At 41.8% G+C, this 20,716-nt stretch overlaps 1 protein-coding gene across 2 annotated transcripts in view; it reads left to right on the top strand.

Moving 5' to 3' along the window:
* KDM5A (lysine demethylase 5A) overlaps positions 1–20,716 on the top strand; it is a 77,456-nt gene that overhangs the window by 50,977 nt on the left and 5,763 nt on the right. For both annotated transcript variants that reach the window (XM_067536246.1, XM_067536245.1), the window contains 7 exons: positions 888–1,067; positions 1,434–1,589; positions 3,337–3,888; positions 4,682–4,825; positions 12,598–12,757; positions 13,071–13,291; positions 15,942–16,352. In XM_067536246.1, coding sequence (XP_067392347.1) covers positions 888–1,067; positions 1,434–1,589; positions 3,337–3,888; positions 4,682–4,825; positions 12,598–12,757; positions 13,071–13,291; positions 15,942–16,352 — 1,824 coding nt within the window. The remainder of the gene's footprint in view (positions 1–887; positions 1,068–1,433; positions 1,590–3,336; positions 3,889–4,681; positions 4,826–12,597; positions 12,758–13,070; positions 13,292–15,941; positions 16,353–20,716) is intronic.

The following is a 20,716-nucleotide window of genomic DNA, read 5'->3' as shown; positions in this document are numbered from 1 at the left end:
TCATTGCTTATCCTGTTCTTTTCATGTTTTGAATTCTTCATTCTGGGCTGCCATCTGTTCCACCACTGAAAACCTGTTCCTTTCATTTTCCCTTTCCTTTGGGCATCCCACTGTGAACCACAAAGGCCATCAGTTTTCTCCATTACCTCAAATGCAGCTCTGTAAAGGCCCATATTTGGTCTTGGAGCTGTTTGGTCTACAAACTGCCACGGAGATGCGTATCTGTGTTGCAAGACTTGGTACATCCAGGTCTCCAAGTCATTGAGCTGACTATAGAAAGGATTTGTTTTATTTTGACTATTCCATGTGTGTTTAGAGCTTTCATGAGGTGCCAGATTAGACAGCCCTGGAGACTGAAATCTTCTCTCTACAGAATAGGTACAACATGAGCAACAGTAGTGCATGTGTCCCCTTTGCACTGTATTACTGATGTGCCTCAGCCCGGGCTCAGAGGGGTCATCTCTAGGGAAGAGAGGGGAGTTGTCTCCATGGTCCGTGTAGTTCTTGACCTCTGGGCTGAGACTGCCATTGGTGGTGGTGGTGTGTCTTTGATGTAGTCACATGTTTACTGGGAGCTAGACTGAGAACTACCAACTCCATATTTCACATGGGCTTCTGAGCAACCAACAGCTAGTAACTTTGGATCACTGTTAACCTGGTTGGATTTGAACCAGCAATCTAGAGGTGAAATGCTATCTGATTACTAGTTCCCTGAGCCAGCCAGTCCCGTTAGAGATTGTGGGAATAAGTGGGATAAGTTTATATTGTGCAGGAATAGCTATCAAAATATCAGTCAGACCGGATAGGGGAAATTCATGGCAAAGCTTGGTTGATGTCTAAGTTCAGTGCTGGCGATCTGTGGCTCAGAGTATTGTGTTCTACCCCAGAACGGTAGCAACTACGCCTATCTGGAGCAGCTGGAGAGCTTGTCTGCGAAAGGCCGTCCAATACCAGTGCGTCTTGATGCCCTGCCACAGGTGGAGTCACAGGTAGCAGCAGCTCGTGCCTGGAGGGAGCGCACAGCAAGGACTTTCCTAAAGAAGAACTCAAGCTACACCCTGTTACAGGTGAGCAGCAGACAGTTATGTATTAGAGCCAGAGAATTGTCTTGATGTCCCTCTGCAACCTGGGAAGGGGACATATGAGTTATAGGTTACCCCTCCTTAAGATGATAGGGTAGAACATAAATTTCAGTCCCACATGAAGGTGGGACATGGTCAGGCACCTAGTCTCCTTTTGGTGAGTCTGCCTTGGTGTACTGAAGGTTTCTGCTTTACTGCTAAGAAGTAAAGTGTCTACTATGATTTGTAATCATTCCATAGTATGTTGTTCTCATCTGTGCCCAGAGAGCATAGTATTATGGTTGGAACGCCTTATGTGGCTTCATCTGATTGGTGTCCTTGGGACTTACATGCTTGCCTTTGTGTTTACAGGTTCTGAGCCCCCGGAGTGATATTGGAGTTTATGGAAGCAGTAAGAATAGACGGAAGAGGGTGAAGGAGTTAATGGAGAAGGAGAAAGATCTTGATCTGGAATCCCTGAGTGAACTGGAGGATGGGCTGGAGGAGACCAGGGACACTGCATCTGTGGTGAGTTGCTGTGCAGTAAGGCTGGTGTCTTCTGGGGCTTGTGAGCTTTTGATGGAGTCTGTTTGTGTTTAAATGCAAATGAGTTAGTAGAAGTTAAGTCTAGCCTGCTAACTGTTTTTGTCCTTGTGGAAATCTTGAGGACCATGAAATGAATACCTCAGCAACAAGCCTGATAAAAGCATACAGTTCAGCTATTTTAAACACATATGGATGGACAGTGGGAGGAGAGGGAAGTACAATTCAGAAAGAAAATACATTGGGGTGGAATGGGGATTTGCGAAGTGTAGCTTTAATGGAACAAGGGTTAATAAATGTGCACTCTTCCATTCACCATTTATGAACATAAACTAAAACCTTTCAAAATACCTGAAAGGAAAGAGCTGCTACTACCCCACATAAAGCAATGTGAAAAAACCAGACATGCTTTGGTTAGACTCTGCTGTGCATCAGACTGAACTAAGTTCAACCCAAACAACATAGCTTTCGGAAACTACAGTTAAAGAAGCAGACCTGTTTAAAGCAAAATCTTGGTGCAAGAAGATGAAGTTTTTGAGAAGTTTTTTCCCCTTTTGGTAGAAGTGTGCAAAATTTTCCCCATTAAGGGCTGCGTGACCACTTACCAGTAGATGTGGTCATCACATTATTGATAACAAGACAGTTATGGTTTCTCCATGATCTTTAGTGCAGACTGCAGTCAGTGTGTTCTAAACTCCCTGACCTCAGGTAAAGCTGGCACTGCAGCGTAAAACCTTCTTACATATATGTGAAGCTATTTCATCCCACCCACACAAAAACTGTGGCCCTCCTCTCTCCCTCCCTCCCCCCCCCCCCAAAAAAAAAAAAAGTCTTGAATCACTTGTTGCCTGGTTCTAATCTTGTCGGGGGAGGGGGGAAGGCCTTTTTGGGGAATTGAGAAAAATATTACATAAGACTTCTCCATAGTGAGTGGATGATACCAGAAAGTAAAATAAGGGCCCGATAGTCATCATTTAGATTTCCTTTCTACAGGAGTGAGGAAAAGTGGCACAGGCTGAGAGCCTGGAGATCATCCATCAAATCTCAAGTTCAACATAGTTAGACTGTCTTTACTTGGATGGGAAACACTAAGGATAACCTATGTGCTACAGGGAAGGGTGTTGATTCAGTAAGTGATACTCATCTCTCTCAATCGGTCTTAATCCTATGCCCTGTTGTGTAGGGAGTGTGAGATGGGGCACTGTGCTGTTGGAGGTTTGTCTTGGATCCAAACCCCTGTCCCACTGTGGTCATTAAGAGGCTGTTGCCTTTTACTTGGGAATAGGTGGCATTAGTATGGGTTTCTGAGCCAAATTCCAATTTGAGTAAGTACATTTCCCCTCTAATTTTCCCCTGCAATTTAATTTGGAAAAAGGCATTTCAGTAATTCTTAGGCCAATGCTTCACTTGAGAGGTCACTGCATTTCAGTGGAGGCAAAAGTGTTCCCTGGTACAGCTGGGGTCTCTGTTTACGTCTGCAGAGTGCTTTGGAAGCTTTTGGGAAGACAGGTACTGTGTAAATGTTAGGTGGTGATCCTATGTCAGAGTCAGGGAATAGCAGGATTCTGACGAGAAAGTTGCAACTAGAATTGCATTTTTCTTCTGGCTTTTGAGTCACTGCTCAGGAGATTCTTGATATGTCCTTGCATTTCAGCATTATCTACTCTGGTAGTAAAACTTTGTGTCCATTTGTTCTGAAGGGTTATCAGCTATCACTCTCTGTGCTGTGCAGGTGGCTGTATTCAAGGACCGGGAGCAGAAGGAGATTGAAGCCATGCACGCCCTCAGGGCAGCTAACCTGGCTAAGATGACCATGGTGGACCATATAGAGGAAGTCAAGTTCTGCATCTGTCGCAAAACAGCTAGTGGGTTCATGCTACAGTGTGAGCTCTGCAAGGACTGGTTTCATAGCAACTGTGTGCCCCTCCCCAAAACCAGCTCTCAAAAAAAGGGCTCCAGCTGGCAGGCCAAAGAAGTCAAGTTCCTGTGCCCACTCTGCATGCGTTCTCGAAGGCCCCGGCTTGAAACCATCTTGTCTCTGCTGGTATCCCTGCAGAAGCTACCTGTACGGCTGCCTGAGGGCGAGGCGCTTCAGTGCCTGACAGAACGCGCCATGAGCTGGCAGGATCGAGCACGGCAGGCGCTGGCCACTGATGAACTATCCTCTGCTTTGGCCAAGCTTTCTGTTCTCAGCCAGCGCATGGTGGAGCAGGCAGCCAGGGAGAAGACAGAGAAGATAATCAGTGCAGAGCTACAGAAAGCAGCAGCTAATCCTGACCTACAGGTGGGATGTGCCTGGGGGTATCTTGTTCTTTACCTCTTCACTATGATTTGTCAGTCTTTCCTCAGAATGTGAAATGCCTTGACTTTTTCTGACTCTTTGTATGGGAAAGAAGAAGTTATGTGCTGAGCATTAGACGCGTTAGTCATCTAGGTCATTGGTTTGAAGGCAGCCCCCAGGTAATGACAAGAGGTCGTTAGTAGATTTAGGTATTTATTAGACACCTGTTCCTGAGGCATCTAAATACCACTACCATCCTGCAAGTTGAGTGGCCTGTATGGAATGTTGTTAGGCCTCAGAACTGTTTCTAGTAGATAGTTGTCCTTAAAGCAGTTGATGCCTTTTCAGCTGTTTCAGGGAGGACTGCAAGTGGTCTACTACAGCTGCTAAAGATGTTTCCTCCACATCAAGATTGAGGCTTATTGAGATGATGTCGTTGTGAGGAGTATGCTTGTGCTACCACTGACTGTGCACTGACAGTTCTAGCTAAAATGAGGAGTCCGTAGGAGTGTGTCAGCATTTCTCAAAAGGACTGGAGATAAAATGAATGAAAAAATAAATAAAATCAAACCCATGTGGCTTATTCTTGGACAACATCCCAGGTTTTCTGCCCAGACCTTAAGATGGTGATAGTTTTGCCAGGGCTTTGCTCTGCATGTACAGATAGTATTCCTGAAACCCAAGGAGAGCAACTAGCCTTTGTATAATTTATTTTCTCCAGCAATGATTCTTGCTGCAGCTCCTTACTGTGTACATTTGTTTGCTGCTTCATTCTTATTTTCCTTTTGTCACTTAGGGCCATCTGACTAGTTTCCAGCAATCCGCTTTTAACCGGACGATAGGGAGTGTCTCGTCATCCCCACGACAAACCCTGGACTATGATGATGAAGAAACAGATTCTGATGAAGACATCAGGGAGACATATGGATATGACATAAAGGTAAATCACTTAGCATTGGTACTAGGGTCTTGTCTGTATGTGGAGTTATTCTGAAATAACTCCATGTGTGAACATCGCCCTTCTGGAATAAGAGTCTTTTCCAAATTAGTTTAATTCATTTTGGAAGGGGATTCAGCTAAACCAGGAAAAGGCAGTTTTAGTCCAGAACAAGTGTTCAGACATGGAGTTATTCAAGAGCAGTTGTTTCATTTTAAATTCACACACTACCTTATTTCAGATTAATTCCCATTTGTAGACAAGACATAAGATATGTAGTGTGGCCTTGTGTCTTTCACAAAACAGGTTTTTGATGATGTGTTTCATCTGTATATCATGGATTTGGAGTGCTGAACATTTTTGTTTATAACATTCTTACTCAAAATTCAGTGCGTCTGTCATATGACTAGATTTAAAACACTTTTCTAGTTACTAAATACTAGAAAATTCTAGATACTTGCACTTCTCAGGGATTTAGGGACACAAGGAGACTGGAGGAATTGTATTTTATACTATACAGATCAGGATGGGACCATGTTCTGATTTTGTACCTTTTCAGAGACATTATGTACTTGTCACAAATTAAATTAGTGCCCAAAACAGGAGCTCTTCACCAAGTTACAGTGTAGCAGAAAGTGGGATTTGAAAATTCTGTAAGAAGTTCCTGGTACTCAGTCTCCTTTTGCATTTCTCTATCCGTCTGCTCTCTGCTCCACTTGTGTATGTGGAGGAGATGGAGTTGTTCACTCCCACCATGTGGAGGAAGTCAGGAGCACATCTCTGGCTCTAAACATAAACTAAGCTCCTGGAACTGCTTCAGAAATTAAAACTATTCTTATCAATAGGCTCAATAAATGTTTTTGCTTCAGAAGAATTTTCATGAGAAAACTGAAGAGATTAGTAAAAATCACCTTATGTAGCTAAATATGTTTTCGGTAAGACTATATTAAAATAAAATACAAAATTGTTCTCTGAGATGCTGCTCACTGTTTTCAGTGAAAAATGTGAGATAGTGTTCTCTTAAGGCTCGTCTACACTACAGATTTTTTTTTGACCAAGTCATCTTTTTGCGCCAAAGCAGTGGTGCTGTACGCACTACAATACCCTCTCCCCATGCCGACCCAACTCCCCTGATTTTGTGACAAAATAAAACCACCTCAACGAGAGGCATGGGGCTTTTTGCATCAAACTTTTAGTGACAAAGCATCAGTGTACACACCGCACTTGGTTATGTCACGGTAAATGGCTGCCAGGAGGTGTCCCAGAATGCCCATCCTGACTGCTCTGGTCAGCTGTTTGAACTCTGCTGACCTGCAGCTATTTGCTCCTCCCCCTTTAAAATCCCAGGAATTTTTGAAATTCCACTTCCTGCTTGGTTGGTGTGGAGAGCTCACATAGCATTTTCCCATCTGATGCACTAAACACTCCCACTTGGAGCACATCAGAGCTCCTGGATCTGATCAGCATTTGGGGAGAGGAGGATGTGCAGTCCCAGCTACGTTCCAGGGGAAGGAGCTATGATACCTACTATCAGATTTCTTGTGCCATGGCAGAGAAGGGCTATGAACAGGACACGCTGCAGAGCTGTGTGAAAATGAAGGAGATGTAGCAGGGGTTACCAAAAGGTTAGAGAGTCAAACCGTTGCTCTGGTGCAGAGCTAAAGATCTGCTACTTCTATGAGGATCTGCAAGCCATCTTTGGCGGTGACCCCATATCTAATGCCAAGAGACCCTTGGATACTCTGTGGGCCCAGAGATGGGACACCGGCGTCAACTCCGATGAATTTGTGGATGAGGAGGTCAGGCTGGACAACGATGCAGAGCAAGAAACTGGGTCATTTGGTGACATGGGGTATTGAGACCTCTTCTCGACTTCAGAGGGTTTGAACCAGTCCCAGCCCTCCAGCTTTGGCGTGCAGTATTCAAGACAAGGGAGCTTTGGTAAATGATTGGTTTTTTGAGCTGATGCTGCTTGGTTACATAAGACACAGCTGTCTTTTTTGCTTTGTTGCATTATATAACTGGTTGAAGAGAGAGAAATGCACAAGAGTATCTGTGTTTGTTTGCATGTGCCTCCCATTTCCCTGTGCAGCTAGGAAGTGCGGTGGAAAAGTGTCTTACTGCACACTGAGATTTCATGGGGATCCTCCAGAGAGATCTCTAGGAAACTTTCTTGGAGGTTCTCACTAATCTTCTGCCCAGAGATTCCTTGGCAGAGCTGCTTTGTGTCTACCCTTGTTGAAGGAAACTCTCATCACTTGTGTAGGGACCACAGTGGCACACTGGCGAGCAGCATAGGAACCTGGTTTGAAGTTGTTTGCATGAAGGAGATGCATCCTAGCATCCCTGTTTACTCTCAGCAGTGAGATATCTGCTTCTATGGCCTCTGCCTGTGGAAGATGGTGGTACAATTTGAAATTTTGTCCCTATCTACATGCATTAATACTCCAAACAACCATCCGGAACCTTTTCCCTGGCTTGAGTGCCCCCTCTACCCTGGGCACAACTCACCATGCCCTGGGCAATCGTTGAGTTGTATGCTTGCCAGGGGACAGCAAGAAAGGTGTATTTTACAGTAATGCATCAATGCTGTTGTTGCACTCACAATCATGCTTTTGTTCATTGTTTGTTGTGCCTCTGTAGATGATCTGCCTCTGTAGATGATCTGCCTCTGTGCTCCACCTAGTTGAATTTTTCACCCTTCACAAATAGTATGGAGCATGCAGCAGGCGGCTATAACCATGGGAATATTTTCCTCATTTAGAGGCATCGCCAGCAAGGCTTTAATCTGCCAAACACACATTCAACAGTCATTTGGCATCTGCTCAGCCTGTTGTTAAAGCGCTCCTTGCTGCTTTACAGGTTGCCTATATAAAGCTTCATGAGCCCTGGCAGTAAGGGGTAGGCTGGATCTCCCATGATCATTATGGGCATCTCAACATCCCACATTGGAATCTTTTGGTCTGGAAAGAAAGTCCCTGCTTGCAGCTTTCTGTACAGGCCAGTGTTCCTGATGATACACGTGTCATACAGCTTCCTTGACCAACCCGCCTTGATGTCAGTGAAATGCCAATGGTGATCCGCAAGCGCCTGCAGTACCTTAGAGAAGTACCGCTTTCTGTTGATGTACTCTGTTGCAAGATGGTCTGGGGCCAAAATTGGGATATGTGTGCATCTATTGCCCCGCCACAGTGAGGGAATCCCATCGCTGCGAACCCATCCACTATTTCATGCACATTTCCAAGACACTTGGTCCTTCATAGCAGAATGTGATTAATGACTCTGCACACTTACATTAACACAGTGCCAACGGTGGACTTCCCGACTCAAACATATTCACAATTGACTGGTAGTACTCTGGAGTTGCCAGCTTCCACACGCAATCGGCACACGCCTCTCCACTGAGAGGGCAGCTTTCATTCCGATATTCTTGCGCTTCAGGACAGGGGCGAATTCTGCACAGAGTTCCATGAAGATGGCTTTGCACATTCAAAAGTTGTGCAGCCACTGTTCATCATCCCAGACCTACATAACAATGCGATACCATCACTCGGTGCTTGGTTCATGCACCCAAAAGTGGCAGTGCACTGTGTGCAGATGCTCCACGAATGCAAACCGTAATCCAGTGTTGCTTGTTTGCATGGCACATCGCAGGTCAGGCACCTCGGATTCCTGTTCTGATTGGGGGCTCATGATATACTGCAAGAGAACCCGTGAAGAACACCTGACAATGACAGTGGGGAGCAGTGCAGGATCCATCCTTTCAGATAGAGATGGTGGACACACAGGAAACTGGAGCCGTTGAAAAATGCTGCAAAACATAGTCGGAAACCATGGAATGACAGGCTGGAAATCACTGCATCATGAGACGTTGAGCCTGCACCCATGATGTACTGTGATCCTCTCTGCCTTCCCACAACTCCTGGTGGCATAAGGTGGTGAGTTGTGCAGTGGGGTAGCTGCTCTCACTGTCGATGCTAGAGTGCCAACTGTGCATGCGCTTCGGCAACACAAATGCTGTGTGAACAGGTGCAAACATTGTAATTATAGCACTTTTTGATCATCACTGTAACTTATTTTGATACCACTCTTTAGTGTAGAAAAGGCCTTAGTTCAAGTTGTCGCCTTAGCAATGCAGCATTGTATTTCCTTCATGAGGCATGTTAAGGTTGAAAAACTTGAGGACCCATTAGATACTGTAGAGATTATCTTAAAAGACAACGAAACATCTAATTTTAAGGAGTTTTTTTAAGGTAAATTCTATAGTTTCTAAAGGGAGCTAAGTTTCTTCAGTCCTTATCTGTCTCACTCTTTTTAGTTATTACTTTTAGCACTTTTCAGACACTCCAGCTTTTTTTAGCAATTTTCTCTATGTAACAGCCTGTAGTAGGTAAGAAAATGGGCAACATAATTATTCTGTAATCCCATGAGAGATGTTATGAGGGAACTTTAGAAATTAAGGTTTGCAGTTAGTTTGGCATTTGATTAAACAATCATTTAAAATAAAAATTCCAAATTTTCCCTTGGGCACACGGTTGAGGAGTTTCTGAAAGATGTGGCGGTTCACTGGGCTGTGATAAGACATGACATGCTGGGAAAGATGGAAATGCTTGTGAAGGTTTGAGAGCTTAATAGCACTGCTGTGTAGATTTTAGAGAATGCATTCTACAGTTATGGGATTTCAAAATCTGTTTAATCCTAGAATTCTGAAATCTTTGTAGAATCATAAAATTAGACATGGAAAGGCCTATTGGATAACCTGGTACATTACCTTGTTAATGCAGCATTATTGCCTACAAAATGCTTAACTTGTACAGTCTTGTTCTACATGTCCCAGGCAGTGGGACTGAGACTATTTCACAGCTAGGTAAACTTTTCGACAGTGAAATTATTGCCTGAGTTTTCAGCTGTAAATCTCCTTAATTTCATAGAATCATAGAAAAGTAGAGTTGGAACAGGCCTTGAGGTCATTTAGTGCAAACTCCTGCTGTGAGTTAGGACCAGGTAAACCTGTACCATCCCTGATAGATATTTACCTGTTCTTAAAAACCAGCAGTGATTGTGGAATCCAATCTCCCTGGGAAACCTATTCCAGTGCTTAACTATCTGTATAGTTAGAAAGTTGTGGTGCCCCGAACTGGACACAGTACTGCAGCCAAGTCCACACCAGTTCTGAGGAGAGTGGGACAGTTACCTCCTTTGTCTTATATATGATACTCCTGTTAAAGCACCCCATAATATTAGCCTTTTTTGCAGATGCATCACATTGTTGATTTTTATTCACTTTCTGATCCACTATAATCCCCAGGTCCTTTTCTGCAGTGCTGTTGCTTAGCTAGTTGTTCCATATTTTGTATTTGTACATTTGATATTTTCTTCCCAGGTATAGTGCTTTGCATTTGTCTCTCTTGAATTCTTCAATTTATTAAGGTCATTTTGAATTTTAATACTGTTTCCCAAAGTGCTTGCAACCCTTTCCAGCTTGGTGTCATCTGCAATTTTATAAGCATATGCTCCAATCCATTTTTCCCAGTCATTAGTGAAATGTTGAATAGTACTGGACTCTGCACAGACCCTTGCAACACACCTCCAGATACTTCCTCCAAGTTTGACAGAAAAAAAATTGATAACTACTCTTTGATTAGTCTTACAGCCAATTGTGCTTCCTCCTATTACACCTAGTTTCACACCTTCCCCCTGCATTTTTGGTTGTTTACATCCATCAAATATTTATGGAGTTATCATAAACTGCCCTTAATTATTCTTTTCTGAGCTCCCTGCAATCTTGTTAATATGGTGTTCAGGTCAGGACAAAGTATTCCTGATGCAGTTTCACCAGATTTGTAGATGCAGGAGAACTCTTGCCTTCAGTTTTGATGAGTCTGAAATTGCTTTGACTTGTTAATCCTGCAGTGCAAATTCATATTTGATTTAATCTCCATCACCTCTTTCAGTATTAGTTTTCCAGTTTTTCTCCCTACCATTGAATGTTTCAAAGTTTTTATCCAAGTGTGCTAACGTTTTTTCCCCAAGCTGAAGATCATTTTGGGCAACAGCACAGTTCTTTGTCACTCAGCCCTATAATCTGTGTCCTCTTTGATTCTGCCCTTTCTCGACCCCACAATCAATCCGTATCTGAATCTTGCCACTTACTTCTGCATGACATCTCTCTAAGATCTGGCCTTTCCTGTGTCCATGCTGCTAACCCTCTAGCTCAGGCCCTCAGTATATCTCAATGTATCATGTATGCAGCCTTCTCCTTTTTGGTTTTAATAAGTGCCATCCTGCCACCTTAAAATCTGTTAAAAAAGCTACTGTAAATATCATATGAAATTATTGCTTAGACTGTCTCCCCTTTCTATTTAATCCTCCTTCCAAGACTTCCCCTTTTTCACAGCAGCAAGCACAAACTTTTTTCTTTGCTTTTCATAGTTTCTCTGTGCAATACCTTTATCCCTACTCTCAGATAGAGCTGTACACCTCTGCTCTGCCAAAGATGCTAGCTGATGTTCACTAGTCAGATTTTCCCACAAGCATCTCTTTTGTTTTCTCCCATGCCATTCTTTATGCATGGGATTTGCTCCCTGTTAAAAATCTGCGGTCACTACATTATTCACCAAATATCTCCTTAAAAATCACTTATGCCATGATTCTAATAAAATGCTTGCTATTAGCCGGGCAACTGAGGTTTTGTGACCCCCTGCTTATTACACAGATCATAATTGTCTCATAGTTAGCTTGCGCTGCCCACATCTCTTTGTATCCATTTGTTGTTTATCATCTTGTTCTTAAATTGTAAGCATTTGGGGGCTGGGACCATCGATTTTTTTTGTTTGTTTGTATATAGTGCCTAGTACACCGAAGCCCTGACTGGAGCCTCTAGGTGCCACTGCAATACAAAAATAAATAAATAAATAAAAATTAATTGTAGTATTAGATTAAAATCAGGGAAAGGAAACTTTAACCAGCCCAATTCTTCAGTCTATCAAAGTGTCTAAGTAGGCAGACAGTAGTTGATTCTCTAAGTTAACAGTTTTTGATGTTGGTTTCTTCACACATTACATGGAGTTCATGAATGCCTGATAATCCCCAATTAAGTGTGACAAAACAGTCCAGTAATTTGTAATTTAATCTGGAGTCTAACTTTGTACAGCAGATGTCAACTGCAAATAGAAGTCCTTGGTTCCACACTAATAGCTATAATGGCCCTATTTAGCCACTACATGTTTTTCAAAATTCTGGGCCTCTTGACAAGAAATTCATGGCATTTCAGGTTTAAAAATTGCTTTAGGATCCCATTCTCTAACGATGTTTTTCTATCCATAGACAGATGCCAAATTTAACATCCCTTGCCAGCGCACATCCTGACCTGAAATTCTTCCAGAAGTGCAAAGTGTACATTTGCCTATAAACCCCTTGTTGTTGGGCCTCAAGAGCAGGGGCCTCTATGGTGTATCATTCTGTTGACAATGGAGTTCACACCTGGGGACTAATCTGTGGCGAAAGCTATGAAATCGCTCATTTTTCCCACTGCACTCAACCTGTGTGTATGGAACACATTGACTTCTCTCTAGAGCTGCTGCCATCATCTCATTACTTAAATAGATACATTAATTGCACCATATGCTGATACAGTCAATTTCTGTAGCAAGGTGATTCTGAGCAGGTTCTGGAACCAGTGGGCTTTTAAGGATTCTCTTAGGATCTGCTCTGTAGTAGATAAATTCCAGCTGTAACAGCCTATGTGTATTTTTCTCACTTTGTGGCTTTTTCAGGATAATGCCAGTGTGAAATCTTCAAGCAGCCTGGAACCCAATCTATTCTGTGATGAGGAGATCCCCATCAAATCAGAGGAAGTGGTGACACACATGTGGACAGCTCCCTCATTCTGTGCTGAACATGCATATTCATCTGCTTCCAAAAGCTGCCCTCAAGGTATTGCCTTTTCTATGCATTAGTCGTTGGGGAGGATCTGAGCCGGTGGTTGGGAACCCCAGCCAGTGAAGGTAAGCTCAGAGGGTATCATGACTACAAGTGGGGAAAGGCAGCTAGTGTTCAGCATATCAGGGAATGTACAGTAGAAATATACCAAAATCCTTATTTGCTTGTGCTCAGTGGCTATGCCAGTGTCCATTATTTCTGTTTGAGCCTTCTCCACCCTCAGACTGTTATTGAAAAATAACACACCATTGTCTTGTTTCTGACCCCCTTCCTGTCTGACCTTTCTGATTCGTTTTCTGTTTGAAAGGTTCTGGCACTCCAAGAAAGCAGCCCCGGAAGAGCCCTCTGGTGCCTCGCAGTTTGGAACCCCCTGTGCTAGAGCTGTCGCCCGGTGCCAAATCTCAACTTGAAGATCTAATGATGATAGGAGATCTACTGGAGGTATCCCTGGATGAGACGCAGCATATCTGGCGGATTTTACAGGCCACACATCCACCCTATGAAGACAGATTTCTTCACATCATGGAGGTATGGATGTGGAGGAAAACTAGCATAGAACAACATTGGGTGAACATTATTTGAATTTTTTTTTTTTTTAAATATAATTTCAGATGATTTTTCAGTGGATTTTTCCTTTGGCATCTTGCCTCTTTTTTTAAAAAGAAACTAGTCTCAGATCCAAAAGAACTCTGACCTCACTCACCACTCTGTTTAACTTGCTCTAAATACATACTTACCTCTTGTAAGTTGTTCCATCATTCTTTTCAGCTCAGCATTCCTTTTGAGGTGGGCACCTGACAGCAGGTCTTTCACAGACACCTAATCATCATCTTGCTTTTATTAAACCTGCCCAAAAAATGAGAATTCCATACAGAGAACCATCATTTTAAAAAAAGTTAAGATTGCAAAGCAAAGCATTCAGAAGTAATGAATGAGTGGTTCAGAACATAAGCCATTTTGAAAAGAGAATGGGAAGACAATTATTTCAAATAAGTGACGAAGACTTACCCTACTGTCTAGCTTTGTATCCATTTGTTGTTACCAGGTGTACAATATATTATTGGTGGAGAAGGAAATTATGTATAGGAAATTATGGAAAGGAAGGAAACTATGTTCTTGTCTGTATTTTAATAAAAGATTTTGGAGAAAACCAGAAAAAAACCCAGTGAGGGTTGCCTATGCACCTTGAACTCCTGCTCCCTTTCGCATGTGTATTGCAGAACTCTTACTATATGATCACACACTGGTTTTTCTCTCACAACACCTGCCTCATTCATTTCACACATTGGATGGAGAATGAATCAGGGTTGTGTGAATTGGTCTGAGGTCCATTCCAAAGAACCCTTACCTCATTCACTCCAGAAGTTGCATAGTGTACATGAATAAGTCATTCAACTTCTGGGAGAGGAAGCAAGCACTTGTGGTTAAACTGAATTGGAACTCAGGATACCCATAGGCTTTCTAAGGCACCTCAGGCAGGTCACTTAATCTTTCTGCCTCTTTTCTGCATCTGTAAAAATGGGGATAATGATGATTTGTGACTTCACATAAGTGTGGAGGATAAACTTATTTGAGGCAATTGGGATAATACATTGATGAACTCCACAGACAAGTTTATAGAATAGAGAATTCCTTATTCATTTCAAGTTATGGATGGTATACAGGAAATGAGGAATGGGGTTACACACTGAACAATGAGGATAGAAAGAAATATTGAATAATTGCCTCATTCACTGAGCCCTATCTGTCTTGTACACTGAATAAGGTATGGTTCTTGCAGGAAAACTTAGTATGTTATCTAATAAGACTGTAGCGTAATGCCTGCATACAAAAAGTCAAGGTTTTGTGTGCAGCTGTAAATTGTTGTAGTACCCAGAAGTCTCAGTCATGGAGGAGGTCCCTGTTTAGCTAGGCACTGTGCAAACACAGAACAAAAGGATAGTCTGTGTCCCAAAGAGCTTCCTTCATCATTTTCTGACTTGAGTGCTTTGCTCTGTAACCTTAATATTCCTTTAATATTGTTCTAGTGTGCACTTATTTTGAAAAAGTAGCCTGAGTGCTGGCTGTCAGAGTACCTCCAAGCAAAACAGTTTGTTTTGTAGATGTAGACTACAGCTGTCTGTGCAGCAGATGAGTTTTAGATTAATCTTTTGGTAAAGCTTTTTTTGGCCAAAACTACTAATTTTAAATGGAAAATCTTTATATACTCATTTAGTTTGCATTTAACTATGTCCTAACTGGCTTTTTTAAAGTGGAAACTTGTAGTGGATTTGTTTTAGGCTGAATAACTGCATTGGATGTTTGATAATAAATAAAAGGAGTCTTGCTTGACAAATGATTTGAGGCATGTGCTTAGTCTCTATCAATGTAACTGGGGCTTTAGTGCATGGTTTGACAGTGGATGCAAGGCTCCTGTATTCATGCAAAGGAGGTGGTTTACTTTGTGAATCCTTTGGATGTAAATAGGGCTTGGTGCTAAAGAAGAATGTAGTGGCAACAGTTGCCTGTTTTTTTCCCCTTAAGGTCTGATTCAGATCAGAGTTTACATTATTTTAAAGAGCCTGCAGTGGTGCCACTTGTGGCATTTAGAATGGTTTTCAATTTAGAATCAGTTCTGTTTATGCACCCTGTGATTCTGTCTCCCCCACTTTGAGTACCAAGGCATCTTCTTGAAAAATAGACATGTTTTTAGAGTTCGCCACTTGCTATGTTGTATTTCCCACCCAAAGTAACAAGTGGTTACTGTGAAAACAATTATAAGCAGCAAGATTTCCCCAGGACGGGGAATAAGCAAGAATAGACCAATGTTTAAGGAACAAATGATTCGTCTTCCTAGAAATGTCTTTTACGTTAGTCAACGAAGTAGTATAGCAACTGCTTATCCAGAATCCTTTCTCTTAGTGTTTTGCTTTTCCATAGGCTGTCATTGACTTTTAAGCCATTCTCTTCTTACACGGTTGAATCTGATTTCATTCATCACTTCACTCTGGCAAGCTGAAAGCTAGGAAGGAGTCCCCTTTGTTTAGACTCCTCCTTCCCACATGGTAGTCAAGCAGAGCTTTCTGCACCCAAAACCTGGGGAATGGGAGGTGGAGATGGGAGGATGTCTCCAATAGACTATGGAAATGTAGCATGTGGAATTCTCTCAATTTTAAAATCTCTCCTCCTTTTTATGAAGGATGACAGCCTGGATGAGAAACCATTGAAAATGAGAGGCAGAGACTCTTCTGAGCGGAAACGGAAGCGGAAGCTGGAGAGGGTAGAGCAGTTATTTGGAGAAGTCAAGCAGAAGTCTAAAGAGCTGAAGAAACTCGAGAAACCCAAAAAGAAAAAGCTGAAACTCACCATGGACAAGACAAAGGAGTTGAATAAGTTGGCCAAGAAGCTGGCCAAAGAGGAGGAGCGGAAGAAAAAACGAGAGAAGGCAGCTGCAGCAAAAGTGGAGCTGGCAAAGGAGAGCACAGAGAAAAAGAGAGAAAAGAAGGTGCTGGATATACCATCTAAGTATGATTGGTCAGGAGCTGAGGAGTCTGATGACGAAAATGCAGTGTGTGCTGCACAGAACTGCCAAAGGCCCTGCAAGGATAAGGTGAGTCCTCGCTCAGTTCTGTCATAAGCAATAGAGGGAGGTAATGAAAATCCCTTTAAGAGTTATTTAAGGTTAACAAACTTTGAGCAGCAGTGATGGATGTGGTTAATATGCTAGTGTATGAAGGATGGTAGGCAGGTGTGGCTTCTAGAATACTGAGCAGACAGGCCAAAGTAGTTCATAGAATACAGCCCTGCAATCTGTTCTTAGTATCAGTATGCTGCATAGCGACTGTGAACTAAACCCCAAGTTCCCATTATTGCCTCAAGCTGTGAAAGAAGGGTGGGTGGGGAGGTAGAATTTGGAAGCAATTCTTTCATTTGAATGGAAAAGTTATGCATCCGCAAGCCTTCTATATCCTTTGTTGCTGATAATATGGAAGACATGCTGACTTGACTCCAAGGGGTCAATTCTGTGTTTTAGCTAAACTGTTTCCTGGCCCGTGAGTGTTTCTGGAAAAAAGTCTAAAATGGACATGCCGTTCTCATAAATGAAAATTAAGCTTCCATAAGCTTTTACATAAAGCCTGTTAGCCATGAGGCTGCAGGTTGACTGAAACCACAGGCTGTACTGCCCCACTTCTCTTGTTGGAGGTAAATCTGCAGTGGTTTGGGAATTAATCGGATTATAGTAAAAGAAATCTTATCCGCCTTCTGTGGATGTTCCAGGTTGTTGTCCTGACTCTCCTAAGCAGCTGCTTTTAGCTCAGAGTAACTGATGGAGGTGATCAAACTTCCTTCAAAATATTTTTCTTTAGATAAAATGAATTTTTTCACCGGAAAACACTAATAGAAGCCATTAATTTGTTGCAGTGTAATTCTAAACTGTGATGTATATATTTTGGGGAGTGAGGGGTACAGGACTGCATGAATATCAGGAAGATTTTTGTGATTTTTGTGACAGTGGGTTGTGGAGTTAGTGTCTTGATTGACATGGTAAAAGGCTAATTACTAGGAATTCTTAAAAACTAAACTGAGCACAATGCTAGAAAATAAACTGTAGAGAACAATCCTGAAGTCATGAGATCTAATTGTTCTTTTCCATCTACCTTATAAATTATATTGCAGAATATAGTCAATTTTGGCTGGAAGTGAGGCTCTTAATCAAAGAGTAAGGCCTCTGAGTTTACATCCTGATAAAGTACATATTCATTTAAATAGATTAACTTGATATAAGCAATACTAACAAGTAAATTCTTAGCATTGTGTGTAGTGTTCTAAAGCTAGTCAGAATATTCCTTAGAATTGTTGTTTTCCATAGGTAGACTTGTTTTTGTATATGTATGTTTACAAAATAAAATGTACAAAAAAAATACTCTAGCCCTATGAATAGAAGATGTCAGACACTGGAATATAATTACTGGAACTGTGGGCATTGTTTGTTGTTGGTACCTTTTTCAACCCATGAAGATACAGTTTGGTTATAGAATCGTAGGACTGGAAGGGACCTTCAGAGGTCTTTTAGTCCAGTCCCCTGCACTCAAGGCAGAACTAAGTGTATTATCTATACCATTCCTCACAGGTGTTTGTCTAACTTGCACTTAAAAATCTCCAATGATGGAGATTCCACAACCTCCCTAGGCAATTTATTCCAGTGCTTGATTATTCGGACAGTAAGGAAGTTTTTCCTAATGTCCAACCTAAACTGCCCTTGCAGCAATTTAAGCCCATTGGTTCTTGTCCTATCCTGAGGTCAAAGAGAACAATTTTTCTCTCTCCTTGTAACAGCCTTTGATCTACTTGAAAACTGTTAACTTGTCTGTCCCACCTCTCCCCCTCCCCCCAGTCTTCTCTTCTCCAGACTAAACAAACAAACAAACAATTTTTTCAATCTTCCCCATATAAGTGATGTTTTCTAGACCTTTCATAGTTTTAGTTGCTCTTCTCTGGCCTTTCTCCAGTTTGTCCACATCTTTCCTGAAATGTGATGCACAGAACTGGACACAATACTCCAGTTGAGGCCTAATCAGCATGGAGTAGAGCGGAAGAATTATTTCTTGTCTTGCTTACAACACTCCTGATAATACATCTCAGAATGATGTTTGGGGTTTTTTTGCAACAGTTTGCTTTAATTTTCATAAACTAAAGTAAAACCTTTAGTTGATTTTCATCTTTAATTGTTGCTTTGCTTCAGAAATATTACAACTTCAGTTATTTTTCAGTATATCTTGAGTTTAGTTTCATGTGGTCTCATAAGCCAACAGTGCAGAGTTCAGCACTTAATGGGTTTAATAAATGTACCAGTAAGTTGGTTTTTATTAATATGGCAGTTTCTTAATCTTCCAATCCCAGTTTCTTCTTATCACACTCAAATTAAAGTATGTTTTTACTCAGAAAATTTGTTGACTTGCTGGTGCCTTTGGGCTTTTAAATTTTTTTTAACTTACTTTTGTTTCTCTTGAACAGATTGGTTAGGGTTTTTTTTCTACAGCCAGTTCATCTAAAAGTTTAGAGTATTTTTCTCTTGAATGTTTTGCAACATCAGTATTGTAAATAATTCATGTAACCCAGTCAGCCATTAGCTACCAGCTCAATAGCTTTGGACTTCTAGGTAGTCAAAAATTAGTGGAGGTAGTAATGTGACCCTGTCTTGGCCAAAATGCAATAAATTAGATTCCCTTGTTTTCTGCAGTTCTGCAGCCGCGGAATCCACACACACACTGCAGAATTTGGCTACAGAATCTAAACTTTCATTTAAGGGTTTAGTCTTTATGGTTGCAAAAATAACCTTCCAAATGTAAATCTCTGCAATGTTGTGTTGTTCATTTTCATATTTAATTGAATTAAAATGTCTAGGTGGAATTTATTTGAAGGTGCTGTAAAAAGTTCAGTGTGCTGCAAAAATTGAGGGCTTTGCTGTAGAATTTAGGTTCAGTGTGCTGAAAGACTCCATGAAGCCGTGAAAGTATATATCCATTTCTAACAGCCCCCTTCATGTGCTGTTGCAGCTTTTTGCATGTACGGGGGTGGGGTAGGGAGAAGAAGAACATAAGATAAAGAGTAAGGAAGGATTTAAGGCAAAATTGAAGAAGCGACTTGGTAGCAAGGGGAGGTAGGAAAGAATTTCAGCTAAATAGAGTAGCACAAGTGAATGAGCTCCCTAATTTTGGAGAGTAATTGAGGGAAGTCAGAAAGTCCAGAGTGAGCAAGTAGACAGATCTGAGCTCAACGAAGGTAGGCCAACTCATGAAGCTTTTGGAATACTGTGAAGCAGCTTGAATTGGATCCTGATATGCAGAGTAAGTTGGTGGAACCAGGAAGATGGGAGTAATGTTGTTCTGTTTCCTGGAGCAAGACTAGCTTAGCAGAGAATAAAAAATTATGAAAATCATAGGAGAAGATTGCAATTGAGAGTGAGTAAGGATTTCATCTGAGGCAGGGTCAAAGGAACGGGGGATGAATTCTAGCAGGGGTCTTCAGATTCCAACTCTGCCTCTTACTACCTGAGCAGTGTGAGAACAAAGGAAACATAGGTCAAGTTGCAGATGATTGGGTGTTCGACCTGGCCCTGGAAGCAAAAGTAAGGCCTATGTTAGGGGGAATGGTAAAAGACAGTCATGGGACAAAAGCTTCCCCCCTCCCATAGAAAAGGGCTTCATTGTTTGGAGTTATGCTTTAATGTCAAACATGACTGGTAGATGGTACATGTGGCTAGATCAGCTGGATCAAAATATTAATGGTTGAACCCAGCAATGACGAGTCTAGGAGAGAGAAAAGAAATAATTAGAGATGAGCTCTAGCGAAAGGTTGAGGCAAAAGCAAAGCAGTTAGGTTCTTCTTGTACCTAGTGAAGTGTGTTAGTTCACTGGCTCCTTATTGAAGAAACTTGGGGAAAAGATACAGATGGTTCTGAAATCTTCAGTATATGAGGAAACAAACCGAATAGTTTCAGTACTTTTGAAAATCAAAAGGATGCTGGTCTAGGTAAAGTGGAAAGTGAAGCCCTCTTATTTCAGAATATTACTGAGGATAAGGAGCATGGTCACAAGTGAGGAAGGATCAGGTAAAGGTTTTTCAGAGTGAGAAATAGAGGTTGGAAGAGGAGGCTGCAAGGAGGAGCTTTTGTTCAGAAAAGCTGAGATATAGTGGCTTTGATGGTCTGAACTGGTGTTACATTGAAGAATTAGGAAAGGAGACAGAAGTGGCGATAGCCATTTTTCAAAATAAAAAACAAACACCTCATGGTGTAAAGTGATTGGGTAGTTGAAGTAGGGAGTCTGGAATGGGCACTGTGAGTACCTTGAGCTAGGATAGGAAAAGGAACTGGCTCTTTGTAGTAGAGAGGGGATTGGTAGATAGTAAGTTATGATTTATGCATCTCTCAGGAGCCCCGGTTGGGACTACCCTCTCCATCGCTTTAGGTGA

The sequence above is a fragment of the Emydura macquarii genome, unplaced genomic scaffold (genome assembly GCF_026122565.2).
Source record: "Emydura macquarii macquarii isolate MOO-44397 ecotype Brisbane River unplaced genomic scaffold, CSIRO-AGI_Emac_v2 contig_3530, whole genome shotgun sequence".
NCBI lineage: Eukaryota > Metazoa > Chordata > Testudines > Chelidae > Emydura > Emydura macquarii.
This window is presented reverse-complemented; position numbering and strand designations above follow the sequence as displayed.